Source organism: Cherax quadricarinatus, chromosome 9 (assembly GCF_038502225.1).
Source record: "Cherax quadricarinatus isolate ZL_2023a chromosome 9, ASM3850222v1, whole genome shotgun sequence".
Taxonomy (NCBI): domain Eukaryota; kingdom Metazoa; phylum Arthropoda; class Malacostraca; order Decapoda; family Parastacidae; genus Cherax; species Cherax quadricarinatus.
This window is the reverse complement of record NC_091300.1, coordinates 17,171,664-17,193,700: the sequence shown is the minus strand read 5'-3', so window position 1 is coordinate 17,193,700 and position 22,037 is coordinate 17,171,664. Positions and strand designations below refer to the sequence as shown.

Sequence of the window (22,037 nt, the reverse complement as noted above, 5' to 3'; positions counted from 1 at the left end):
CATCATACAACATAACACTGCAACAGTCCATCATACAACATAACACTGCAACAGTCCATCATACAACATAACACTGCAACAGTCCATCATACAACATAACACTGCAACATTCCATCATACAACATAACACTGCAACAGTCCATCATACAACATAAGCACCGCAACAGTCCATCATACAACATAACACTGCAACATTCCATCATACAACATAAGCACCGCAACATTCCATCATACAACATAAGCACCGCAACATGCCATGTTCGGTGGGAACATGGCACACTGTTCTTCCCTCTCAAACAAGTTTGTCACAGTTGCAAATCATAAGAGAAAGAAGCCTGGCCTCAGGCCGGGCTGTGAGGGTTACCTGGAGGTTACCTGGAGGTTATTCCGGGGATCAACGCCCCCGCGGCCCGGTCCATGACCAGGCCTCCCGATGGATCAGGGCCTGATCAACTAGGCTGTTACTGCTGGCCGCACGCAGTCCGACGTACGAGCCACAGCCCGGCTGATCCGGCACCGACTTTAGGTATCTGTCCAGCTCTCTCTTGAAGGCAGCCAGGGGTTTATTGGCAATTCCCCTAATGCTTGATGGGAGGCTGTTGAACAGTTTTGGGCCCCGGACACTTATGGTGTTTTCTCTTAGTGTACCAATGACTCTCGACACAGGTCACAGGTATACCTATATCGAGTGATACATGTGTACGAAACAAGATCAGTTTTCTAACGCTATTAATATTTTTTTAAATAAATAACATACAGACTCACCTGTATCTTGGTTGCTCCAGCACGACCTGACTTAAGTTTAGAGAGCAGGTGCCACAAGGCAGTCTTCACAGTTAAATGGTTTGTTCCAGCGTCACTGTCAAACAAATGCCTCATATTCATCACTAAACACTGTGAGTCTTAAAAAGTACGGTGTGTGCCCGTGGGTTGCCAGAGAGCGCAGGTAGCGGGCACCTCTCCTCAAGGATCTGGGGTACCGACTGAGAAGCCAGTAGTGTGTAAGCCTCGCTGCGCTGCTGTAACGAGGTAGGTCAGGAATGGGAGCCAGTTCTTGCTGAGGACACTGTGAAAGAACTGGTGGCTGAGAGAGAACAAGCTAATAAATGCCTTGGTCTCGGCCTTGCCTGTTAATGCCCGCCCAGCCAATTCTCAGTATTGGCAGGAAATACCTACCAACTTCCATGTTACATGCAACTTTCAATTTCTTCCCATCTCCGCTGGAAAGTAAACTCTGTACCGTTCACCACCTTTCATTAAAACAAAATCTGCACATGTTTCAGTCGACGGAACCAAGACATTCACCCCAACTAAATTTTCAGACTAATCTCACTGATCTCATAGTCATCTCGTCAGCACCAGAAAAGTCTGGTCCTGGGCCGGACTGCAAAACTCATCAAAGGTGTATCAAAGGTAACTCTCCAGCAGCGGCCTAGTTTTCGAACACACTTGATGTAGTAACCTTAGGGACTTTCAGGTAGACAGGAAGGGCACTCAAGTGGGAAAGAAGTGCTTCCTGGTAGCTATCAAGTTGCTACAGGTGCCAACACTCGCCTTCACCAGGTGATCCTTGCATCCACCAGGTGACCTTCGCCTCCACCATGTGACCTTCGCCTCCACCAGGTGACCTTCGCCTCCATCAGGTGACCCTCGTCTTCACCAGGTGACCCTCACCTTCACCAGGTGACCATCTCCTGCAGGTGCCAGCTCACAGTACACTCCGGGCGGAGATGACGTGATGCTGCAACTGATTCTCAATACACCACACGCATAACAATTATGACGTCACAGAGTACATTACACAGAACACACCGGCGAGGATGTCCACTGACAATAGCAGAGAACACACAAGTACATATATTCACGCTTGCTCCTATAGCAGACAGTATCTATATATCTACAGCCAGGACATACAAACAGGCATCAAGAAGGATTTTGGAGCACAGTTAGATAGTAAGCAAAGGATCAAGCCTCCGTCACACCTTGGTCAGTGACACACTGTTTAGTGTTTCATGTATAATACATAGCAGGTAGTAACCATGCATCTCGGGATACATAAGACACATTCCAATGTTGACCTACAAGTTTCATATAATAAACACACACACACATATATAATAATAATAATAATAATAATAATAATAATAATACGTGGCTCATTAAGAGGGAAAGCAAGCGGACTGCATACGACACTTGCAACTGAAGACGACCCTTGGGGCCAGTGGTCCACCCCCTCGACCTTGAAGACCCTCAGAACCAGTGGTCCAACCCTTGACCTTGGAGACTCACGGGGCCAGTGGTCCACCCCCTCGACCTTGAAGACCCTCAGAACCAGTGGTCCAACCCTTGACCTTGGAGACCCTCGGGGCCAGTGGTCAAACCCCCGACCTTGAAGACCATCAAAGCCAGTGGTCCAACCCCTGACCTTGAAGACCCTCAGAGCCAGTGGTCCAACCCCCGACCTTGAAGACCTTCAGAGCCAGTGGTCCAACCCCTGACCTTGAAGACCCTCGGGGCCAGTGGTCCAACCCCCGACCTTGAAGACCATCAGAGCCAGTGGTCCAACCCCCGACCTTGAAGACCCTCAGAGCCAGTGGTCCAACCCCCGACCTTGAAGACCATCAGAGTCAGTGGTCCAACCCCCGACCCTGAAGACCCCCGGACCCAGTGGTCCCACCCTCGACCTTGAAAGCTGCAATCTTGCCGAGGTCGCAGGTGACGCAGGACACTGCAGGAAGACCACTTCTCCATTGGCTAATGTGTCCTTGTGGACATTCAATGCTAAATGCAACTTGGATAATGCAGTTTGCAACTTTGCAACTTGGTGAAGATATAAAGGTCATGTTACCACTGCTTAGAACTCAGTGTACCAATACCCAACAGAATGAGCCTTTGTGTAAAGAGCAATCCATGCACACTACAACACTGATAAAAGCGACAGGGTAGAGAGCAAGAAGTGTTGGCATGACTGCTGCTGATCCAGCAGTGTGGTGGTGCCTGACTAATGCTGATCCAGCAGTGTGGTGGTGCCTGACTAATGCTGATCCAGCAGTGTGGTGGTGCCTGACTAATGCTGATCCAGAGTGTGGTGGTGCTTGACTACTGCTGATCCAGCAATGTGGTGGTTCCTGACCACTGCTGATCAAGACGTGTGGTGGTTCCTGACTACTGCTGATCCAGAGTGTGGTGGTGCCTGACTACTGCTGATCCAGCAATGTGGTGGTTCCTGACTACTGCTGATCCAGCAGTGTGGTGATTCATGACTACTGCTGATCCAGCAGTGTGGTGGTTCCTGACTACTGCTGATCCAGCAATGTGGTGGTTCCTGACTACTGCTGATCCAGCAGTGTGGTAGTGCCTGACTACTGCTGATCCAGCAGTGTGGTGGTGTCTGACTACTGCTGATCCAGCAGTGTGGTGGTTCCTGATTACTACTGATCCAGCAGTGTGGTGGTGCCTGACTGCTGCTGATCCAGAGTGTGGTTGTGCCTGACTGCTGCTGATTCAGCAGTGTGGTGGTGCCTGACTGCTGCTGATCCAGCAGTATGGTGGTGCCTGACTACTGCTGATTCAGCAGGGTGGTGGTGCCTGGCTGCTGGTGATCCAGCAGGGCGGTGGTGCCTGACTACTGCTGATTCAGCAGGGTGGTGGTGCCTGGCTGCTGGTGATCCAGCAGGGCGGTGCAAGTGACGCAAGCGCTCACAACCGGTCCCACACCAGAAGTATTTTTTTATCTGTTATTCTCGACGAGAGAAACAAGTTGTGTGGGTCGGGGGAAGGTGGAGGGAGGCGGCCATGGTGTCTACACACACTCTCTCCCACACCCATTAAACACGTCAGTGGTGGTGATACAGGTGGGTGGTGGTGATACAGGTGGGTGGTGTTGACACAGGTGGGTGGTGGTGATACAGGTGGGTGGTGGTGACACAGGTGGGTGGTGGTGATACAGGTGGGTGGTGGTGATACAGGTGGGTGGTGTTGACACAGGTGGGTGGTGGTGATACAGGTGGGTGGTGTTGATACAGGTGGGTGGTGGTGATACAGGTGGGTGGTGGTGATACAAGTGGGTGGTGGTGATACAGGTGGGTGGTGTTGATACAGGTGGGTGGTGGTGATACAGGTGGGTGGTGGTGATACAGGTGGGTGGTGTTGACACAGGTGGGTGTTGGTACAGGTGGGTGGTGGTGATACAGGTGGGTGGTGGTGATACAGGTGGGTGGTGGTGATACAGGTGGGTGGTGGTGATACAGGTGGGTGGTGTTGACACAGGTGGGTGGTGTTGACACAGGTGGGTGGTGTTGGTACAGGTGGGTGGTGGTGATACAGGTGGGTGGTGTTGATACAGGTGGGTGATGTTGACACAGGTGGGTGGTGGTGATACAGGTGGGTGGTGGTGATACAGGTGGGTGGTGTTGACACAGGTGGGTGGTGTTGATACAGGTGGGTGGTGGTGATACAGGTGGGTGGTGTTGATACAGGTGGGTGGTGGTGATACAGGTGGGTGGTGTTGATACAGGTGGGTGGTGGTGATACAGGTGGGTGGTGGTGATACAGGTGGGTGGTGGTGATACGGGTGGTGGTGATACAGGTGGGTGGTGTTGACACAGGTGGGTGGTGGTGGTACAGGTGGGTGGTGTTGACACAGGTGGGTGGTGGTGATACAGGTGGGTGGTGTTGATACAGGTGGGTGGTGGTGATACAGGTGGGTGGTGGTGATACAGGAGGGAGGTGGTGATACAGGTGGGTGGTGGTGATACAGGTGGGTGGTGGTGACACAGGTGGGTGGTGGTGATACAGGTGGGTGGTGGTGATACAGGTGGGTGGTGGTGATACAGGTGGGTGGTGGTGATACAGGTGGGTGGTGTTGATACAGGTGGGTGGTGTTGATACAGGTGGGTGATGGTGATACAGGTGGGTGGTGGTGATACAGGTGGGTGGTGTTGATACAGGTGGGTGGTGTTGATACAGGTGGGTGGTGGTGATACAGGTGGGTGGTGGTGATACAGGTGGGTGGTGTTGATACAGGTGGGTGGTGGTGATACAGGTGGGTGGTGTTGATACAGGTGGGTGGTGGTGATACAGGTGGGTGGTGTTGATACAGGTGGGTGGTGTTGATACAGGTGGGTGGTGGTGATACAGGTGGGTGGTGGTGATACAGGTGGGTGGTGGTGATACAGGTGGGTGGTGGGGATACAGGTGGGTGGTGGTGATACAGGTGGGTGGTGGTGATACAGGTGGGTGGTGGTGATACAGGTGGGTGGTGGTGATACAGGTGGGTGGTGTTGGTACAGGTGGGTGGTGGTGATACAGGTGGGTGGTGTTGGTACAGGTGGGTGGTGGTGATACAGGTGGGTGGTGGTGATACAGGTGGGTGGTGGTGACACAGGTGGGTGGTGGTGATACAGGTGGGTGGTGGTGATACAGGTGGGTGGTGGTGATACAGGTGGGTGGTGGTGATACAGGTGGGTGGTGGGGATACAGGTGGGTGGTGGTGATACAGGTGGGTGGTGGTGATACAGGTGGGTGGTGGTGATACAGGTGGGTGGTGGTGATACAGGTGGGTGGTGGTGATACAGGTGGGTGGTGGTGATACAGGTGGGTGGTGGGGATACAGGTGGGTGGTGGTGATACAGGTGGGTGGTGGTGATACAGGTGGGTGGTGGTGATACAGGTGGGTGGTGGTGATACAGGTGGGTGGTGGTGATACAGGTGGGTGGTGGTGATACAGGTGGGTGGTGGTGATACAGGTGGGTGGTGGTGATACAGGTGGGTGGTGGTGATACAGGTGGGTGGTGTTGATACAGGTGGGTGGTGGTGATACAGGTGGGTGGTGGTGATACAGGTGGGTGGTGGTGATACAGGTGGGTGGTGGTGATACAGGTGGGTGGTGTTGATACAGGTGGGTGGTGGTGATACAAGACTGAGACTTCAGAAATCTTCATAATATAGTTACAGTGGAGGTAACATGTGTTGACAAGTTTGCTTAAGAGGTCAAGTTTCCTGCTTTGTATCTTGTTGCTTGTACACTCTCATTAATATTAATATATATATATATATATATATATATATATATATATATATATATATATATATATATATATATATATATATATATATATATATATATATATATATATATATGTCGTGCCGAATAGGCAGAACTTGCGGTCTTGGCTTAAATAGCAACGTTCATTTTGCCATATAGGACAAGTGAAAATTTGTGTATGCAATAATTTCGCCAAAACCATCCTGAACCTAACGAAAAAAATATATTTCACTGTGTTTGTTTAGTATTAAATTACTCTAAACAAATCTAAAATATATTTAGTTGGGTTAGGCTAAAATAAATTGCTCTTGTCAAAATAAGGTTAGGTAAATTTTCTAAGATTCTTTTGGTGCGAAATTAAAATTTTTTACATTAACATTAGTGAAAAAAAATATAACTTCAAGTGTATAAGAGAAAATTTCAGAGAGGACTTAATTTTAAATGAGTTCTTGCTAATTGACCAGTTTTACATATTCGGCACGACATATATATATATATATATATATATATATATATATATATATATATATATATATATATATATATATATATATATATATATATGACATGAACAGTATAATTAAAAACTTTATTGATGCCTTGGTCATTATAACTCCCATAAATGAAACTTAAAATATACTTCATTATATTTTGTCCAACTTTCACATATACTGTACACAGCACCGACCATTTCAACACTTTATCCACACAACACACATCCCTTCAACACTTTATCCACACAACACATATCCCTTCAACACTTTATCCACACAACACACATCCCTTCAACACTTTATCCACACAACACACATCCCTTCAACACTTTATCCACACAACACACATCCCTTCAACACTTTATCCACACAACACACATCCCTTCAACACTTTATCCACACAACACACATCCCTTCAACACTTTATCCACACAACACACATCCCTTCAACACTTTATCCACACAACACACATCCCTTCAACACTTTATCCACACAACACACATCCCTTCAACACTTTATCCACACAACACACATCCCTTCAACACTACCCACACCCTCTTCCAGCACTGGGGTCATAAACTTCCTTCCCCGTTACTTTTCCTACTTTCAACTGATTCACTCACTTCCTTCATACTCATTTCCGGCTCATTAAGCATACTAATAGAGGTCGTCCGTACATGTCCGGAGCATGACACTGCTGCTTCCGTCTCATTATAAACATTCAACAATTTTTCAAGAGTATTCTCGTCATCTCACTAATACCTCTATATCATTATCTAAAATGTTCACTACTAACAAAAGATATGAGAAACACTTCTGGACCAAGTGTAGAAGTCTTCAAAAAGGACTTTCCACGTATATATTATATAATCAAGTATCTCCCCTCCGCTACTAAATATATACTCACTGAAGTGGAAGAGAGAGACACACATGATAATATATACGTGAAAAATACTTGATGGTCAAGTTCCAAATCTGGAGACTGATATAACAATACAAAGGTCGGCTGATCGGGACAAACTTCATGAAATTATCGAATTGTAAAGTAAAAGGACACAAGTGCAACTAATGTGACATTTTATTGTGGCAACGTTTCGCTCTCCAGGAGCTTTATCAAGCCATTACAAACAATACATGGACACAGAGGGTATATAAAGGCTCAGAGTGAGGTGCAATACTAGTGAGGTACCATTTCGATGTTCATTAGTGGTAGTAGTAGTAGTAGTAGTAGTAGTGACAAAAGTAATACAATATGGTAGAGCAATTAATTCGTACATGAGTAAAAGGATATAAAAGCTATTAGTTGGGTAACATAAAAATAGGTTGGACAAATATAGACTGGAAAGAGGCAGCTTGTTTCAGTGTTCACTCTCTGTAATGTGCTTTGTGTAGTATAACAGGAGAGACTATGTGATGGCAGGGTTTACTGTTTTCAGGAGGATTCTTGCTAAGACTTCGGAGATGGTGAAGCTGCCGTTGTTTTGTTTAATTATATTCGAAACAGCGATCAGTGCTGATTCGAGACACTTGCGTCTACGGAAATTAGTTTCTTTGATCACTAATTGGGCGTCTCTGAATTTCATGAGATGATTGGTGGAATTTCGGTGTTGTACACAGGCGTTGTTCAAGTTATCGTTCCTACATGCGTAAATGTGTTCATTGAGGCGGGTGTCGAGGTTTCTTGCTGTTTCACCTACGTAAATCTTGTCACAGCCTCCACAGGGTATAGTGTAAACTCCTGCATTGACTGGTTCGTGGTGCTTGGATTTTGTCCTGGTTAGATCCTTTATTGAAGTGCTAGAAGCGATGGCGACTCTGGTGTTAGCTTGTGAAAGTACTTTTGAGACGTTCATTGCAACCTGGCTGTTGGGAAGAATTATAACTTTGTTGGGAGTGGTGTTGATGCGTGGAGAATTAATGCACTTGTGTCCTTTTACTTTACATATTGTCGGTAATTCTACCAACTTTATTACAAATTATCGAATTCCTCCTTGTAAACAGCTAGTTGTAAAGTCTTGGTCCCTTTACACTTACTGAGATATCTCTTAATGTACTCACTGCACCCCTGAACTCGTCCTGTATAGAAGGTGATTTTGGTGTGCAGATCTAGGACCAATTCCTACAGAATTTCCCAGGTGTAAATTATGATGTATTTCTCTCGCCTACCTTCAACGGAATATAGCTCGAGGGACTTCAGGTGTTGCCAACAATTTAGATGCTTGAACTGAATTTATACGTGCAGTGATGGTTCTTTGTGCTTTCTCCAGCTCTGCAATATGTTCTGCCTTCAAATGAGCTATTAGTGCAGAGAAATGTTCCCGTCTTGAGATAAAAAGTGACTAATAGAACGACAGAGGAAACGATAGGACATTAACGAAGTTGAATGTCATCAAAAATATATTTTCTTATTAGTAAAACTCAGGGCAACAACTACACCTGATGACCGAGACACATGTGCAACACTTGAGTATCTTTATTGTGAAAACGTTTCGCCAACATATGGGTTCCTCAGTCCGGACTGAGGAACCCACTTGCTGGCGAAAAGTTTCAAAGTATCAACAATTTGTCGGTTCTCTGAACCAGTGATCTACGAAACTACTCATAATATTGTGCTTTCCAGTATTGAGTCCTGGAGGTACAGTGCTTGCACTCTGAAGGAGTGCAAGCACTGTACCTGTCAGGATGCTGAGGTTCCTAGAGTCATCCGAACTATGGTGTCAACACACTGCTGGCAAGACAGTCACTGAACTGATGTAAGGGGATGTGTTTCCTCTTTTCTTTTTGTGTGTCACCCTATCTAGGTGGGAGACGGATTGTAGCTTAGAGAGAGAGAGAGAGAGAGAGAGAGAGAGAGAGAGAGAGAGAGAGAGAGAGAGAGAGAGAGAGAGAGAGAGAGAGAGAGAGAGAGAGAGAGAGAGACAGACAGACAGACAGACCTTTGATATACCTTTGATGAGTTTCGAGAGTCTACTCCCGGATCCCGGCCATGGGCCAGATGTGAGTCTTAATACTGATTAGCCCATCACTCGACTGATCTGTGAAAGGGCCGCGGGAGCGATGACCCCCAGAATAAAAAGGAAGCCCCCCAAAAACCAAGTGTTGAAGTAACGTTAAGTGTTGGAACACTTATGACCTTCCATGTTTACACAAACACCCAGTGTTAAAACAGTGTTAAGTGTTGGAACACTTATGACCTCTGAGGCGTGTACGTCTCCATTCTTCCATGTGTGCAGATCAACACATTTGAGCACATGTGTGTTGGTGAACGTGTGCACAAAGTGAACATAAGGTACATCAGGCAGTGGAGTCAGGTGCGCTGACTCACGTCATCATAGCAAGGGAAGCAGGTCTCCGCTGACATAAATACTAATGATATTAATCATTATGCATTTACCTTGTAATAATTACCTTAGCAACCTCAGGTACGACAGGTAACCCTGGTACAGGAAGTGGAGGAGGAGGAGGAGGAGGAGGAGGAGGAGGAGGAGGAGGAGGAGGAGGAAGAGGAGGAGGAGGAGGAGGAAGAGGAGGAGGAGGAGGAAGAGGAGGAGGAGGAGGAGGAGGAGGAGGAGGAGGAGGAGGAGGAGGAGGAAGAGGAGGAGGAGGAGGAAGAGGAGGAGGAGGAGGAGGAAGAGGAGGAGGAGGAGGAGGAGGAGGAGGAAGAGGAGGAGGAGGAGGAGGAGGAGGAGGAAGAGGAGGAGGAGGAGGAGGAGGAAGAGGAAGAGGAGGAGGAGGAGGAAGAGGAGTAGGAGGAGGAGGAGGAGTAGGAGGAGGAGGAGGAGGAGGAGGAGGAGGAGGAGGAGGAGAGGAGGAAGAGGAGGAGGAGGAGGAGGAGGAGGAGGAGAGGAGGAGGAGGAGGAGGAGGAGGAGGAGGAGGAGGAGGAGGAGGAAGAGGATGAGCTGGAAGGGAACATGAGACCAGAGACACATCACAATGGTAGGTGGTGAGGTAAGACTGAACTGGAGTGTGAACCAACAACACTACAGCTCTGGTCGATATCAAGTCAGGAGAGTAATGTAGATGACACTTCATACTCTCACTCCAACCACAAGGAATGTTCTCTTCTACTGTAATAATCAATGAAGGTAATACCGCACTATACTGAAATACATGCATGGAAATGCTACAGGAGAGGAACGCACACGTCACGGCCTTGATAATATTATTACTATACTAACACTATTTCTGCTCTCAAAATGCTGATGATCTAAGACGAAAACTTAACGCAAAAAAAAGCACTGAAGAAAAGCATAATTAAACCATATTAGGGGAGACGAGTGTAAGAGTCCTGTGAAAGATCATGTAGGCACGTCTCAGCAGTCACTTTCCGCAATAAAACTATCGTGCAAAAGATTATCATCAGTTAATATAACACGACCATTGCCTTTGTAAAAGATGAAAATACTGAAGTGAGAATGTTTTCAGTAAGCGGTCCCGAGATCACTGAATAAATCTTCCGTAATACCGCATGGGTATTAAAATAGAATATATATAAATAACAACAACAACAAAAAAAAAAAGGCACAATACCGTGACTGGAACGATACACCAATAACCCGTACGTAGAAGAGAGGAGCTTACGATGACGTTTCGTTCCGACTTGGACCATTTACAAAGTCATTTGTAAATGGTCAAAGTCGGACCGAAACGTTGTCGGAAGCTCCTCTCTTCTATGTGCGGGTTATCTGTATACAGAATATACATAACTTGCATGAAAATTAATAACCAATTGGAACGTAAGAGTTGCGAAGCAGCGTTATCTTAGATAATGAACTTATTAACTTAATACTGGATCTAACACCATGGAGCTCACTCACTCTACCAAGAAGGTATTTGAAGGCTATAATACACAAATAACCCGCACATAGGAGAGAGGAGCTGACGATGACGTGTCTGTCCGACTCGGACCATTTACGAAGTCACACGTCGTCGTAAGCTCCTCTCTCTGCTATGTGCGGTTTATTTGTGTGTTGTTCCAGTCACGGTATTGTGCCTTTTTGTTCTTCATTTAAAGACACATTACTCTTGAAGTGCCCATGGCCAGGCTCAGAGAGTAGAAAACACTGGAAACTCATCAGAGGTATAAAGGTATTTCTCTAATATATTCCAGGTCCTCTTACCATCATCTCTGCGGGTACGAGAAAGTAACCGGAGACAGTCAGGGAGAAGATAAATCTTAAATAAATAAATAAATAACAAGGCACAATACCGTGACTGGAACGATACACAAATAACCCGCACATAAAAGAGAGAAGCTTACGACGACGTTTCGGTCCGACTTGGACCAGTGACAAAGTGTGTGTGTGTGTAAGATAAATCTTGAAGTGATGTACGATAATAATATTTTATTACTCAGATTTGGCTACTAACATAATCCCGAGGTTAATGGAGCATGTGCCTTGCACCAGTGAAAACAAGGATGTTCAAAAGTCGAGGAGGGACGGAGGGAGGGAAATAAAGCGCGAGGGAAGAGAGAAAAACTGTGTAAACGTACAGATAAAGGAAGCAGGGAGAGACAGTACTTAAAAATTGGAAGGATGGAGTGGAACTGTGGCAGCAAACTCCATCCACAATTTCAGAAGTAAATAGGATAGAACGCCTGGCGGGGCCAGGAGCTATGACGCGACCCTTGCACATACAAGTACCTACAACACGCGATTGTTAATGAAACACCGACCATGGGTGTACATGGGCAAGCCATGAGAGGAGACACCACGCGTCAGTATCGATGCTACCTGCTAAGCAAGACGACCTACAGTCTAGCTATCTCCAATTCTCTCTCTGGATAGCCATCACAACCAGTGGCTGAGACTCAACCCCCATAAATACAACTGGGCGAGAGTCATGGATATTGTCTGAAGTTAACTTGAAAATTGTTTCAGGGATCATTGTCACAGCTACCGGCCCCAGACCAGACCTTCTTGACAGTCTGATCAGTAAGGCTCGCTGCACACTGGCAGACATAAACATCACAGCCCGGCTGATCAGAAGCTTCCTCCATGAACCTGTCAAATTAATCTTGAAGGAAGTATGGGAGAGGGTCTTTACCTTTTATTGATTCCAGGGGTCACCGTTACGCGGCCCGGTATTAGACGTGGTTAATGACCTGATTAGTCAGGCTGCTGGTGCTAGCAGCGACACGATATGGGCCAAGAGGCCAGACACTAAGAAATGTTGGTCGACAAATCGTAAAAGATTGGGTCAGGAGCGAGGATTCAACCCGACCAAGAGCTACTACACATACTCTTATAGTCTCACCTTTACACTCACCACTGCCCAGCTACAAGTGCCTCTCACTACTGCCCAGCTACAAGTGCCTCTCACTACTGCCCAGCTACAAGTGCCACCCACCACTGCCCAGCTACAAGTGCCACTACACCTAACATGAATTCCCGGGACCTCTCCATTAACACGCTCTGCACATCCAGCTTGTCACATTCATAAACACATCACCCACTAAACTCAACACTCAGAGCTTAAAAAAAATCTCTGCTTGCTCGCCGGAAGACTTGCTCTCCAATCCCGTGAAAACGGCAAACTATAATCAAGGAATTTTTAAATTTTATATTGCGTAAATTGGTCAAGGTTAGTCTCACGTAACATTAAAAAAACTGGCATAGCAAATGGAATAAATTTCCGTATTTAGCAAAATAGAGGGAATCTTCCTGTGTAATCCTCTTCAAGATAGTGACTAGTGCATGTCTTCAATCTCGCGTCTCAGACAGCCTGTCCTTCGCCCACTGTTTATTCCATTTGAGTATTTTCTAAATCACGATCATGCTCCCGCTGCTCCTTCTCTTGTTGTGTTATCTTGAGGTCACTGAGTCTCTCCTCGTAGTCAAGTCCTCTCAGAAACAGCAGCAGCTCCAACGCCAACTTTGTCATCTTCTCTTAACCTGCTTCAGCATTTACACAATGACTGACGTTAATTCTCTGTAAGATGACCGAACGAGTGTAATCTGGTAGTCAAGTTCCTGGCAGCGACTCAGGCTGTAAGGATCCTGTAAGATAAATGACAGTTACTTACACTGTCTGGAGCCTTTACGATAACTGACAGCTACCCCAGGCTGTCAGGGACCTGCAAGACAAGACACCTATCTCTGACTTACGGCGATCTTTAAGATACTGAAAGCGACCTCAATCAAGCACCAGTAAGGTGAACGACTGATGAGCCAACAACTTCCTCCGCCAAACTGTAATTACATCAACAGCATCAACTGCTGAATACACGAGTTGAGTCGCAACCGAGCATCCTCGCACCAACGGCAGGTGGATGACTTAGACTTGTTTTTGTCGGCGTATAACGGTGCCTCTGAACTTGCGCTCACTAATACACATTATGAACAATCATGGATGCTAATATCTGGTTATAAAAAGCAACATAATAAGTATCTACACTCCCGAGAATAACTGTTCTTACGACGCATTTTAGGACCACTGATGAAGTGTTCTTCACTGAACAATCTCCCCTTCCCCAGAGTGTTCACCTGAACAATCTCCCCTTTCCCAGTGTTCACCTGAACAATCTCCCCTTCCCCAGAGTGTTCACCTGAACAATCTCCCCTTCCCCAGTGTTCACCTGAACAATCTCCCCTTCCCCAGTGTTCACCTGAACAATCTCCCCTTCCCCAGAGTGTTCACCTGAACAATCTCCCCTCCCCCAGAGTGTTCACCTGAACAATCTCCCCTTCCCCAGTGTTCACCTGAACAATCTCCCCTTCCCAGAGTGTTCACCTGAACAATCTCCCCTTCCCCAGAGTGTTCACCTGAACAATCTCCCCTTTCCCAGTGTTCACCTGAACAATCTCCCCTTCCCCAGAGTGTTCACCTGAACAATCTCCCCTTCCCCAGAGTGTTCACCTGAACAATCTCCCCTTTCCCAGTGTTCACCTGAACAATCTCCCCTTCCCCAGAGTGTTCACCTGAACAATCTCCCCTTCCCCAGAGTGTTCACCTGAACAATCTCCCCTTCCCCAGAGTGTTCACTTGAACAATCTCCCCTTTCCCAGTGTTCACCTGAACAATCTCCCCTTCCCCAGTGTTCACCTGAACAATCTCCCCTTCCCCAGAGTGTTCACCTGAACAATCTCCCCTTTCCCAGTGTTCACCTGAACAATCTCCCCTTCCCCAGTGTTCACCTGAACAATCTCCCCTTCCCCAGTGTTCACCTGAACAATCTCCCCTTCCCCAATGTTCACCTGAACAATCTCCCCTTCCCCAGAGCGTTCACCTGAACAAGCTCTCCTTCCCCAGTGTTCACCTGAACAATCTCCCCTTTCCCAGTGTTCACCTGAACAATCTCCCCTTTCCCAGAGTGTTCACCTGAACAATCTCCCCTTCCCCAGAGTGTTCACCTGAACAATCTCCCCTTCCCCAGAGTGTTCACCTAAAGAATCTCCTCTCCCCAGTGTTCACTTTAAAGAATCTCCTCTCCCCAGTGTTCACTTTAAAGAATCTCCTCTCCCCAGTATTCACCTAAATAATCTCCCCTCCCCATTGTTCACCTACATAATCTCTCCCCCAAAGTGTTCACCTACAGAATTTAGGGAGGACCCCCACTGTTCATCCTGAGAATCTCCACCCCAGTCCACCCTAAATGAAATTTATACCCCCCCCCCCAGAACTAAACCTAGCCTAACCTAGGTTAGCTTGTGGTATGAAATCTCACCCTTCTGATTTCTCTTAGGTAAATCTGTGCTTCTCAGCGCTACCTGTCGGAGGTCTTGTTTCTTCAAGCGATGCCAGATGACGAGTTTGAGGTATAATTAGTCCCTCTGATTACCTCAAACTCACCTTCCACCCTTCTCTGTATTGGACTGAAGAAGCCATTAAACGAGATGACAGCTGTTCAGTAATGGAACGCTCGGGTAAACAGACCGCCAGGGAGGTACTACCGTCCTCTCACACGTTAAGTGTAAAACGGAAGCAAGTTAAACTTTTTGCACGCTGGCATGATTACTTGTGTTTGTCTCAAGAATATGCAAGACATACCTCTGATGAGTTTCGAGAGTCTTTCTGTTCCCAGAGCCCGGCCCTGGGCCAGGCTCGTCTGATGCTAGCCTGGTCAACTACGTTATTGCTGCTACAAGGTGGCAGCTAAATTTTTACAAGCTTTTACTTCCCGCCCCCTCAAGGGAAATTTCTTGACGCTGGTGAGAGGCTCTTGATCTAGGGAACTATATCTGTGCTTCAATTCCCTCAACTAAGCCTGAATACCTTCCATCCTCCCTCGCCCCCACAGGCGCTGTATAATTCCTACGGGTTTAGCGCTCCTCCATGATGATAATAATAATAATAATAATAATAATAATAATAATAATAATAATAATTTTACTTCCGCGTGGTTATAAACAGTTTACGGTGAGAGGCATGATGAGAGGCATGGTGAGAAGCATGATGAGACGCATGGTGAGAGGCATGATGAGAGGCATGGTGAGAGGCATGGTGAGAGGCATGGTGAGAGGCATGGTGGGAGGCATGGTGAGAGGCATGGTGAGAGGCATGATGAGAGGCATGGTGGGAGGCATGGTGGGAGGCACATTGGGAGACATGGTGGGAGGCATGATGAGAGGCATGGTGAGAGGCATGATGAGAGGCATGGTGAGAGGCACGGTGAGAGGCATGATGAGAGGCATGGTGAGAGGCATGGTGGGAGGCATGGTGAGAGGCATGGTGGGAGGCATGGTGGGAGGCATGGTGAGAGGCACGGTGAGAGGCATGATGAGAGGCATGGTGAGAGGCATGATGAGAGGCATGGTGAGAGGCATGGTGGGAGGCATGGTGGGAGGCATGTTGAGAGGCACGGTGAGAGGCATGATGAGAGGCATGGTGAGAGGCATGGTGGGAGGCATGGTGGGAGGCATGGTGAGAGGCATGGTGGGAGGCATGGTGGGAGGCATGGTGAGAGGCACGGTGAGAGGCATGATGGGAGGCATGGTGAGAGGCATGGTGGGAGGCATGGTGGGAGGCATGGTGGGAGGCATGGTGGGAGGCATAGTGGGAGGCATGGTGAGAGGCACGGTGAGAGGCATGATGAGAGGCATGGTGAGAGGCATGGTGGGAGGCATGGTGGGAGGCATGGTGAGAGGCACGGTGAGAGGCATGATGAGAGGCATGGTGAGAGGCATGGTGGGAGGCATGGTGGGAGGCATGGTGAGAGGCATGATGGGAGGCATGGTGAGAGGCATGGTGGGAGGCATGGTGGGAGGCATGGTGAGAGGCATGGTGGGAGGCATGGTGAGAGGCATGGTGGGAGGCATGGTGAGAGGCATGGTGGGAGGCATGGTGAGAGGCATGGTGGGAGGCATGGTGGGAGGCATGGTGAGAGGCATGGTGGGAGGCATGGTGGGAGGCATGGTGGGAGGCATGGTGGGAGGCACGGTGAGAGGCATGATGGGAGGCATGGTGAGAGGCATGGTGGGAGGCATGGTGGGAGGCATGGTGGGAGGCATGGTGAGAGGCATGGTGAGAGGCATGATGAGAGGCATGGTGGGAGGCATGGTGGGAGGCATGGTGGGAGGCATGGTGGGAGGCATGGTGGGAGGCACGGTGAGAGGCATGATGGGAGGCATGGTGAGAGGCATGGTGGGAGGCATGGTGGGAGGCATGGTGAGAGGCATGGTGAGAGGCATGATGAGAGGCATGGTGGGAGGCATGGTGGGAGGCACATTGGGAGACATGGTGGGAGGCATGGTGAGAGGCACGGTGAGAGGCATGATGAGAGGCATGGTGAGAGGCATGATGAGAGGCATGGTGAGAGGCATGGTGGGAGGCATGGTGGGAGGCATGGTGAGAGGCATGATGGGAGGCATGGTGAGAGGCATGGTGGGAGGCATGGTGGGAGGCATGGTGAGAGGCATGGTGGGAGGCATGGTGAGAGGCATGGTGGGAGGCATGGTGAGAGGCATGGTGGGAGGCATGGTGGGAGGCATGGTGAGAGGCATGGTGGGAGGCATGGTGGGAGGCATGGTGGGAGGCATGGTGGGAGGCACGGTGAGAGGCATGATGGGAGGCATGGTGAGAGGCATGGTGGGAGGCATGGTGGGAGGCATGGTGGGAGGCATGGTGAGAGGCATGGTGAGAGGCATGATGAGAGGCATGGTGGGAGGCATGGTGGGAGGCATGGTGGGAGGCATGGTGGGAGGCATGGTGGGAGGCATTGTGGGAGGCACGGTGAGAGGCATGATGGGAGGCATGGTGAGAGGCATGGTGGGAGGCATGGTGAGAGGCATGGTGGGAGGCATGGTGAGAGGCATGGTGGGAGGCATGGTGGGAGGCATGGTGAGAGGCATGGTGGGAGGCATGGTGGGAGGCATGGTGGGAGGCATGGTGGGAGGCACGGTGAGAGGCATGATGGGAGGCATGGTGAGAGGCATGGTGGGAGGCATGGTGGGAGGCATGGTGGGAGGCATGGTGAGAGGCATGGTGAGAGGCATGATGAGAGGCATGGTGGGAGGCATGGTGGGAGGCATGGTGGGAGGCATGGTGGGAGGCATGGTGGGAGGCACGGTGAGAGGCATGATGGGAGGCATGGTGAGAGGCATGGTGGGAGGCATGGTGGGAGGCATGGTGAGAGGCATGGTGAGAGGCATGATGAGAGGCATGGTGGGAGGCATGGTGGGAGGCACATTGGGAGACATGGTGGGAGGCATGGTGAGAGGCACGGTGAGAGGCATGATGAGAGGCATGGTGAGAGGCATGATGAGAGGCATGGTGAGAGGCATAGTGGGAGGCATGGTGGGAGGCATGGTGAGAGGCACGGTGAGAGGCATGATGAAAGGCATGGTGAGATGCATGATGAGAGGCATGGTGAGAGGCATGGTGGGAGGCACATTGGGAGACATGGTGGGAGGCATGATGAGAGGCATGGTGAGAGGCATGATGAGAGGCATGGTGAGAGGCACGGTGAGAGGCATGATGAGAGGCATGGTGAGAGGCATGGTGGGAGGCATGGTGAGAGGCATGGTGAGAGGCATGGTGGGAGGCATGGTGGGAGGCATGGTGAGAGGCACGGTGAGAGGCACGGTGAGAGGCATGATGAGAGGCATGGTGAGAGGCATGATGAGAGGCATGGTGAGAGGCATGGTGGGAGGCATGGTGAGAGGAAAGGTGGGAGGCATGGTGGGAGGCATGGTGGGAGGCATGGTGGGAGGCATGGTGAGAGGCACGGTGAGAGGCATGATGGGAGGCATGGTGAGAGGCATGGTGGGAGGCATGGTGGGAGGCATGGTGGGAGGCATGGTGAGAGGCATGGTGAGAGGCATAGTGGGAGGCACGGTGAGAGGCATGATGAGAGGCATGGTGAGAGGCATGGTGGGAGGCATGGTGGGAGGCATGGTGAGAGGCACGGTGAGAGGCATGATGAGAGGCATGGTGAGAGGCATGGTGGGAGGCATGGTGGGAGGCATGGTGAGAGGCACGGTGAGAGGCATGATGGGAGGCATGGTGAGAGGCATGGTGGGAGGCATGGTGGGAGGCATGGTGAGAGGCATGGTGGGAGGCATGGTGGGAGGCATGGTGAGAGGCATGGTGGGAGGCATGGTGAGAGGCATGGTGGGAGGCATGGTGAGAGGCATGGTGGGAGGCATGGTGGGAGGCATGGTGAGAGGCATGGTGGGAGGCATGGTGGGAGGCATGGTGGGAGGCATGGTGGGAGGCACGGTGAGAGGCATGATGGGAGGCATGGTGAGAGGCATGGTGGGAGGCATGGTGGGAGGCATGGTGGGAGGCATGGTGGGAGGCATGGTGAGAGGCATGGTGGGAGGCATGGTGGGAGGCATGGTGAGAGGCATGGTGGGAGGCATGGTGAGAGGCATGGTGGGAGGCATGGTGGGAGGCATGGTGGGAGGCATGGTGAGAGGCATGGTGGGAGGCATGGTGGGAGGCATGGTGAGAGGCATGGTGGGAGGCATGGTGAGAGGCATGGTGGGAGGCATGGTGGGAGGCATGGTGAGAGGCATGGTGGGAGGCATGGTGGGAGGCATGGTGAGAGGTATGGTGGGAGGCATGGTGGGAGGCATGGTGAGAGGCATGGTGAGAGGCATGGTGGGAGGCATGGTGGGAGGCATGGTGAGAGGCATGGTGGGAGGCATGGTGAGAGGCATGGTGGGAGGCATGGTGGGAGGCATGGTGAGAGGCATGGTGGGAGGCATGGTGGGAGGCATGGTGAGAGGTATGGTGGGAGGCATGGTGGGAGGCATGGTGAGAGGCATGGTGAGAGGCATGGTGGGAGGCATGGTGAGAGGCATGGTGGGAGGCATGGTGGGAGGCACATTGGGAGACATGGTGGGAGGCATGGTGAGAGGCACGGTGAGAGGCATGATGAGAGGCATGGTGAGAGGCATGATGAGAGGCATGGTGAGAGGCATAGTGGGAGGCATGGTGGGAGGCATGGTGAGAGGCACGGTGAGAGGCATGATGAAAGGCATGGTGAGATGCATGATGAGAGGCATGGTGAGAGGCATGGTGGGAGGCACATTGGGAGACATGGTGGGAGGCATGATGAGAGGCATGGTGAGAGGCATGATGAGAGGCATGGTGAGAGGCACGGTGAGAGGCATGATGAGAGGCATGGTGAGAGGCATGGTGGGAGGCATGGTGGGAGGCATGGTGAGAGGCATGGTGGGAGGCATGGTGGGAGGCATGGTGAGAGGCACGGTGAGAGGCATGATGAGAGGCATGGTGAGAGGCATGATGAGAGGCATGGTGAGAGGCATGGTGGGAGGCATGGTGAGAGGCATGGTGGGAGGCATGGTGGGAGGCATGGTGAGAGGCATGGTGGGAGGCATGGTGGGAGGCATGGTGAGAGGCACGGTGAGAGGCATGATGGGAGGCATGGTGAGAGGCATGGTGGGAGGCATGGTGGGAGGCATGGTGGGAGGCATGGTGAGAGGCATGGTGGGAGGCATAGTGGGAGGCATGGTGAGAGGCACGGTGAGAGGCATGATGAGAGGCATGGTGAGAGGCATGGTGGGAGGCATGGTGGGAGGCATGGTGAGAGGCACGGTGAGAGACATGATGAGAGGCATGGTGAGAGGCATGGTGGGAGGCATGGTGGGAGGCATGATGAGAGGCACGGTGAGAGGCATGATGGGAGGCATGGTGAGAGGCATGGTGGGAGGCATGGTGGGAGGCATGGTGAGAGGCATGGTGGGAGGCATGGTGGGAGGCATGGTGAGAGGCATTGTGGGAGGCATGGTGAGAGGCATGGTGGGAGGCATGGTGAGAGGCATTGTGGGAGGCATGGTGGGAGGCATGGTGAGAGGCATGGTGGGAGGCATGGTGGGAGGCATGGTGGGAGGCATGGTGGGAGGCACGGTGAGAGGCATGATGGGAGGCATGGTGAGAGGCATGGTGGGAGGCATGGTGGGAGGCATGGTGGGAGGCATGGTGGGAGGCATGGTGAGAGGCATGGTGGGAGGCATGGTGGGAGGCATGGTGCGAGGCATGGTGGGAGGCATGGTGAGAGGCATGGTGGGAGGCATGGTGGGAGGCATGGTGGGAGGCATGGTGAGAGGCATGGTGAGAGGCATGGTGGGAGGCATGGTGGGAGGCATGGTGAGAGGCATGGTGGGAGGCATGGTGAGAGGCATGGTGGGAGGCATGGTGGGAGGCATGGTGAGAGGCATGGTGGGAGGCATGGTGGGAGGCATGGTGAGAGGTATGGTGGGAGGCATGGTGGGAGGCATGGTGAGAGGCATGGTGAGAGGCATGGTGGGAGGCATGGTGGGAGGCATGGTGGGAGGCATGGTGAGAGGCATGGTGAGAGGCATGGTGGGAGGCATGGTGGGAGGCATGGTGGGAGGCATGGTGGGAGGCACGGTGAGAGGCATGGTGGGAGGCATGGTGGGAGGCATGGTGCGAGGCATGGTGGGAGGCATGGTGGGAGGCATGGTGGGAGGCATGGTGGGAGGCATGGTGGGAGACTGCGCCGAGGGGGCCATGATCCAAGGAGACATTACGAGATAAAGAGTACAGAGACCAAACTTCTTTCCTAGTGATGGCAGATGAGAATGAAACGTGTGCCTGGCAGTGTCTGCTACCAGCTGCCTCAGGCACTCTCTTCTTCTCAGTAACTTTGCTCTCACGGTGAAACAAGGACAACAACGAGAGGGTGGGACTGCCTCCTGGACGACACTGGGAAAAATAGATCTTGACAAGTTTAAGTATGCATCTTCCATGTGTACATACCTAGAAATCTGGCTGCCTTGAGCAACACGGGTTGCACCCTAGAGGTTAATTGTAGGAATCATACACAATACATACACAAACACGCGAAACAACGGCAGGGGGAGTTAAGTAATAGTTCTAGGCCTTTCGTGTTGCAACCAACACATCATCGGCAGCTTGCAATGTTGCAGAAATGAGCAAGAAATCTCAGCATATTCGTTTAGAGAGACGCTTGCTTAGCAAGCGTAACTCTCAACGAATTTTCTGAGATCTCTTACTCATTTCTGCAAGACTGCAAGCTCCTGATGAAGTGCTGATTGTAATACG

The 22,037-nt window shown here is 50.5% G+C and overlaps 1 protein-coding gene across 4 annotated transcripts in view; it reads right to left on the bottom strand.

Annotated features, from left to right (window-relative positions):
• The window catches only part of LOC138852465 (carboxyl-terminal PDZ ligand of neuronal nitric oxide synthase protein-like), a 640,924-nt gene that overhangs the window by 249,375 nt on the left and 369,512 nt on the right, over positions 1-22,037 (bottom strand). The window contains exon 1 of one of the 4 annotated variants that reach the window (XM_070083271.1): positions 766-1,069. The exons of the other annotated variants lie outside the window; for them this stretch is intronic. Within the exon in view, the coding sequence (XP_069939372.1) occupies positions 766-885 (120 nt within the window). The 5' untranslated portion in view covers positions 886-1,069. Of the gene's footprint in view, positions 1-765; positions 1,070-22,037 lie in introns of those variants that run through there. 4 annotated transcript variants of the gene reach the window in all.